The 7,055-nt window shown below is 38.6% G+C and overlaps 1 protein-coding gene across 1 annotated transcript; it reads right to left on the bottom strand.

Moving 5' to 3' along the window:
• Positions 1-875: 875 nt before the first annotated feature.
• Positions 876-6,657, bottom strand: LOC133806684 (lysine-rich arabinogalactan protein 19-like). Its single transcript, XM_062244780.1, has 3 exons — positions 6,478-6,657; positions 1,399-1,606; positions 876-1,138 (listed from the first exon to the last, which is right to left on the bottom strand). Exons 1-3 carry the CDS (start codon positions 6,655-6,657, stop codon positions 876-878), a joined length of 651 nt encoding a protein of 216 aa, XP_062100764.1.
• Between the last annotated feature and the right edge of the window lie 398 nt (positions 6,658-7,055).

The raw sequence follows: 7,055 nt of genomic DNA on the forward strand, positions 1-7,055 counted from the left end.
AAAAAAAAGCAGACTACGAGGCTGGAGGATCTTGAGGGGTGTCCTGGTCGACGACAGTTGTAGCATCATTTTCCGTCCTTTCTACGCCAGTGGCCAAGGAGATTTCGAGCGAGGCAGGAACCCTTGCTCTCTCTTCTTCCGCCAATCGAGCAACGCAGCGGGCTATCTCAACATGCCTTGTGCACTCGGGAACATAGCTGAAATTAGCCTCTTGGTTGTGTTTCCAGAATTCATAGAAACACTTAACCGTGGCGTTCTTATACCTTTCCAAATTGCTGGCATTATCTTTTTCAAGCTTCTCGATCCGGCCCTCCAATGTTGTAGTCTCTTGTCTGCTCGTAATCAAGTCATCCTCGAGCATTTTAGCCTCGCGATAGCTGACGCGGTTAAACTCCTTGAACTGGTCTCTTTGCTCGACGGCCTTGTCCAGCGCATTCTGCTTCTCCCTTAACTCCTCAGCCAGCTTGCTCTTCTCCTCGAGCAGCGCTGCATTTGTCTTCTGGGCCGCCTCAAGCTGTTCAACGTATTTTGCTTCGGCAACTTTGAGTTCCTTAGCGTGCTATTGCTTAGAGGTCCTGGACTGCTCGGTGATAGCACCCGAGCGGAGCCGACTGACAGTAACAGTCAGCATTGCCTGCAATTAGAGCGAAAGTTAAACTGACTGTAATGTATAAAAGGGCTATCTCCACACAAAAAAAAAGACTTACACTGGCAAGCTCGTTTAGCGCGCGAGTTAAGATTTGGTCGATGTCCATCATCTCTGTCCCCGCCATCGCCTCTCGGCAACATTCGTGCTTCAAAATTTTGGCCATCCTATCTTTGGCCGATCTCAAGGAACGACTTGATATGTCGCCCCCTGTGGAAGCAGGAGCAGCCTACTGAGTCTGGTTGGTTGGATCCGGTGGAGAAGGTGTCAACCCGACCGGAGCAGGAGGAGTTTGCTGCTCGAGAGGAGAAGGAGGTGGTGTTGTATTTGTCGGCGGTTCGTCTGCTGGAGGGTCTGCAGTACGAGATTTCTTGGCTGGCGGCGCTTTACTGCTTTCCCCCTGATGCCGCCTGCTCGATTTATTCTTGCTCACAGGAGCTTCAGGAGCCTCGAGAGCACAATACATGTCGAACACATTCTCGGAGTCCATGTCTGTAAGAAAAGAAAATACACGAACAGTGAGATAGTACAAACGCTTGAGTATGTTATGTCAGGAAAAGAAACAAAGAAAATTGTAAGTAAAATACCCGAGCTATCATTACTGGTCGCTACATTATATACTCTACTATTGTTACACTCACTCTTTGGCATGAAGAAGTCTGAATTTAAAGCAGGAGGATATTTAAAATTGCCATCCCCGTCGAAGAGGTGACAGGGAATAGGCAGGCTATCTAAGAGCGAAAAATCAATACCATTCTTGTCCGACGACTCAAGAATAGGCTCTGTGGCCTTCTTCGTTCCCTTCCTTGGAGGGGCTGGTGCGGCAGTAGGTTGGGGGGCACCAGTTGGCTCATTGATGGTCACCCCAGTTCTCCTCCTCAGAGGAGGTTGTGACACATCTGGCTGCTGTTCGGGGATTTCAGTGCCGGTAGCACTCCCCGCAGTAGATTCCCCCACATCCTGGTGAGGAGCCAAAAGGCTGACCAGTCTCAGATTGGCCTCTGTGACCAGCTGTTTGACTCTTTTCTCTATGTTGGTCATGCTGGCCAGAAGGGCTGATCGGATCACCATGTCTGGAGTAGGCTCTGGTCGCAACCATGGGCCTGAAACGCACTAAATTTCTAAAGGAAATGCAGCAAAAAATTGAAGAAAGATAAACGACTAGTGGTACAAAGACTTTACCTCCTTGTGTGAAGGCCAAGTTCTTCGCAACCATGTCAGTCGTCAGGAAGTACTCCAGATGGTACCTCCCCACGTTCGAGATAAAAGTGGTGTCAGTCAGGAAAGTGCGGCCTGTTTCCTGGTGACAAAAATGGAAAAACCCCGTGTTTTCCTGGTTGGGGTTGATTTAAGGTCGAACAGGTAGTTGACCTCATGTGGTGTGGGGACAGGCCATTTTTTATGGCTATAGAGGATATAGAGTGCAGAGAGCATTCTATATTCGTTGGGAGTTATTTGAAAAGGGGCGACCCCGAAGTAATTGGCCACCCCCTGGAAAAAAGGATGAAGAGGCAGGATCGCTCCTGCCTCGATGTGGTACCTCAACCAGGCGCTGAAAGCGCCTCCAAGCAAGTTCGCCTGTTGGTCTTGAGTGGGTTGGACTAGAGTCACCCCAGGAAGTCCATATTTTTTAATATAATTAGCAATCATCCTAATCGTTACCCAGCTAGGAGGGGAGACGTACCATTCAACATCTGGTTGAACGGCGTTTCGAAGCGGAGCACAAGTTTGAATGTTGAGGTCAGGGATATTTCTTTCCCGACCACTAGTCGAGGGAATTCCAGCCTGAGGAGCAGGCTGATTTGAAGGGTTGGAAGGTTTCTTTTTCTGGGCAGTGGATTTTACTCTACCCATGGCTGGAAGGTTTGACTGAGGTCTATTGGGTGGGGTTCGAGAAAAAGGAATTTCTGGTATCAACAACGACGGTTGCTCCTCGTCGTCAAGTAATTGGGCAAGCAAGTCATCGTCAATAGGCCTTTCACCTCCCCACGGATCTTGCGCTATGAACAGAGAAAGGGGGAGGTGAGAACGTAAAGCCTAAAAATCTGTGTTGAGAGTTAGAATAACATTGCTCGCGTATAAAAGTTAAGCTTTTATACGGCCAGCAACATTCTAGCAAAAACACTAAGTTTTATATGAGCATTTTGAAAAACAGATTGAAAAGCGGAAGTATAAAGTTTTTCAGGAAAAAAGCTTTTTCGACTCCGAAGGGGCGGGAAATACTCAGTTTTTCAACTAGCCTAAAAATCGAATTTTTAATTCGATTTTACGCCCTAAATCTACAATCTTGACTACCAAACTGGCTCCTAACTCCTACGAAACGTTACTTCACTACCCTATCAAGCATTTATTGATATACACATAATTCCCATAACAGTTTCAGCCAAGAACATGCAAAGGTTCAGAGATAAAAATAAGCACAAAAAATAGTTTTGCATGGCATCTCAAACGACAAAGGGGTTAGCAAAACTTACTTGGATGAAAAGAGGAGTCTGAACACGAAAGCTTTTGAACGTCCGGATGTTAGATCCTAGGATTTCTAGGCTTTGAAGACAGAAGTTCTTCGCAGTTCTTGGAGAGGAGATGGCAAGTGAAAAGTAAAAAGTCAAAATGAGGAATTGAGATATTGTATATAATGACTGGGACATGATAAAAGAGGTAATCATGAATTATTTTTTCTGAGCATGAGGAAGTGTGATAGGCGTCAGACAAGTTTTTGGGCAACCAAAAAGGCTTGATTAGACATGATTGATTGCTTTTTCTGAGAGGGCATGGGCGGTTCTGACAGATTTGGTGGAGTAAGCGAGCGTCAGTTTCCTAAGTTTACTTATTGCTGGTCGCAATAAATAAACTTGGGGGGGGGGGGGGAAATGTTTACCCAAAAAATGGCTGTTGATGACGTGGCAAGGATTTCTTACACGTGGTTGACACGTGGCAGAAGTGTTGTTCGACTATCGACCAGAGGCACATCACTTCGTCAGGGCTTAACTTTTAGATACGACCAGGCTGGTCGTATAATTTGATTTGTTTCCTTCTAAGATTGTAATCTTATAATAATTGCATTCAATATTTCCTCATTACCCTGATACACGGTTATTAAGGAAAGATATGGCACATTGGCCTGTGTAACCCTCCTTGAGCCTATAAATATGCATGAAATAGCTCAAGGAAGGGACTTTTAATCCCTGAATCTTTTTGCTAAGATAGAGAGAGAAAGAGAGCTATAGTGCAATTATCCATCGTTTCATTGTATTTCTTCCAAGGTTCGTGAAACTCAAGAACCCTAGTTCTTTGATCACGGCTTTGAGATTCAATATTAATAATAGCACTAAGTGGACGTAGGTCATTACCATTCTTTGGGGCTGAACCACTATAAATCCTTGGTGTTTTCTTCTTTTCCATTGGATTAAATTCTTAATTGTCATTTCATCTTTTGTCGTACATTTGACTCTGTGTCGTTGGCCAAATCAAGGGTCAACAAATATATATTAAAAAAACGTATGCTATATATATAACTTTAAATATATATAGATACATATTTCATAGGCTAAAAAAATTGGTTTTGTGCAATTTTCAAACTTTGATTTCTTGTACAATGTTTATGAGTTTTATACAACAAAATAAAATACACATAAACAATCATTAACATACAAAAATCATGAACAATATTCTTTTAGCATCACACATACATAAAACTTAAACATGCGAACAATTATACTACATTCCAATTAACATATATAACATATCAAAAAATCACATACATGTATATAAACATATAAACTAGCAACCTAGCTCTGAAGCCAGTTGTAGGATCTCATTTATATAAGTATATATGCATGCTCCCTATTGCATAAAATATCATACAATAGAAAACATAAATACATGCATAGTAGTGATTTTCATATACGAAGATTCGTAAATACAATAATAAAACGGTTAGAGTACTTACGAGATGCATAGCAGAACAATGACTACACCATTTGGATTCCCTAACCTTTTGTCCTTGTTGAATGCTAGGTATTGCAAGGAATCCAAATCGCTTTGAAACAAGACCACAGACTTCCAAGTCTTTCTCTAAAACAACCTAGTGTTTGTGTGGGCAAGTCTCAACACATGAGAAGAGAATTCCTAGAGAGAAAACTAAGAGAGAGTGAGCGGCTAGGTATAGAATATTAGTAGTGAATTTTTACCTTGTCAAATTCAGCTTCTCTAATGCATTCTATAACACTAGTATATATAGGCAATTAGCTAGGACATAAAATAGGTTTTAGTTACCTATTTTATTTAATTATTTAATAATTATAATTAATTAAATACTTGTCAAAATTAACCAATTATAATTTTGACATTTATTTAATTCATTTTATTAATATTAATACCAATTTATCAATATCAACAAAATTGTCCCAATTGGCTATCATACTCTCTTTTTGAGACTTTGAAATAAAAACCTCAAAGTTTCTTCTATTTCTTTTATCACAAAATATCAATAAATAATTTAACATTATTTATTTTCAAGTCAATATGATATTTTTATAATTAATAATTAAATTAATTATTCAAGACTACTAGGTTCATTTTGATAAGAGATGACATGGGGACCATGGATCCATGAACTCAAGCTCCAATAAGTTATCGTGAGTTTATTTATAACAAATAATTCCACTACCTTATTAATTCCTCGTGACTCCACTATAGACTCAGAATTGCATTCTTGAATTTATAGAACATTTTACACCAAATGTAAATACGTTACCCATTGCTATAACCATAACCGTTATTCAATCATCTATAGATGATCTACTAATGAGACTGGTGCAAATTACCGTTTTTCCCCTCATTGGTATTTTATCCTTCACTCCCACTAAGTTCCTTGTAAATAATATTTTCGTAAATTTAATTACAGAAATGAGTACTCTATCATTTAACACTTGAACCAAGCTATAAAGAAAGCATCGTTTCACTTCTTAAATAGAAGTTATAGATTTCATATCTATGATAAATACTCACACTCAATTATACTACCCAATCTCCAATATGTAAGTATGAGCTGGTTTGTAGGGTAAGCTGGTAATGAACAAATCAAAAGACTTGACTAATACAATTAGCAGAACATTAATCACTCAGAATTAAGATTGAATTGACCTATGGTCAACGTTGTGATATGATTAGATTAGATAATAACGATACTTACGTATCTTGTCAATAATCAATATTGGTCCAGTCCAATGTAACAAAATACATCCGATCTTATCTACTTGTTCAGCGTCCTGGATATGACATCACACCAGATGTGAAAGTAGATCTTATCGTCGATTACACAATCAGTAAAAATCTAGTGTACTAATTTAATCTTAGGATAAAATGCTTTTGAACATATAATTACAATTATAATCCACTGTGACCGAGTCACTATAATTGTAACTATACATATGTTTGAGATTTTATAAACGTTTGTATTAATAATAATTAATCATGTAATAAAATATGTAAATGATGCAATTTGATTGAACAAAATGATTTCTACTACTTTATTGATAATGAATTAATTACATAAGAAATGTGGTTTTATAAGGGCATAAAACCCAACAAAATTCATTTCATTAAACTAAATAAAAATCACATCTTGAAAACAAAATAAAAAATAAACTAAACATAAAAGAATGTGAAACCCATAAAAAAAATTTAATGGAAACAAAAGAAAACGTCATTGTTTTGTTTGAAAAATCTGTAAAAAAAAATAAACATAAACTAATAAAAATGATGAACAATTTATGGTTATGAAAAAAAAAAACAAAAATGTATCAACTTTAATCAATAACAAAAAAAACATTGATCAATGGAGAATCGGGGACATCGTCAGAATCGGACCCTATGTCTTGAACCACAACCGCCTCCTCCACCATTTTCACCTTCTTCGTTGAGCGACCACGAACAGAGGGAAGAGACTGACCTTTCTTCTTCGCCTGAGAAGCATGCATCTTCACACTAGAGGGACTCTCCGTTCTCATCGCTCTCCTTGAATTTCGACGCCTCCTCCATAGCATCCTCCTACTCCGGCGACTCTGTGGAGAGTGTATCGTAGACACTCCTTGTTGAAACCATCGACGTTGGAAGAGGAATGAAAAAAGAGGGTTTCCATTTTTTGGTTTGGAAGAGATGGAAGAGAGAGAGAGAGGGTCACAGTTTTTTTGGTAGATATCTTTTGGTTTTTTGAAATGAATGGGAATGTGAAAAAGTTAGTACAATGGAAAGTTATAACTACAAATCCCCTTTCATGGTTTACAATAAATTGCATTAAAAAATAATATAAAATAATATCATAAATAAAAAAGAATCTATTCAATTAAAATCTAAAAATGGTTAAGAATTGCATATAAAAATGACATTAGTATTATCAATATTAATA

The sequence above is a fragment of the Humulus lupulus genome, chromosome X (assembly GCF_963169125.1).
Source record: "Humulus lupulus chromosome X, drHumLupu1.1, whole genome shotgun sequence".
Classification (NCBI taxonomy): domain Eukaryota; kingdom Viridiplantae; phylum Streptophyta; class Magnoliopsida; order Rosales; family Cannabaceae; genus Humulus; species Humulus lupulus.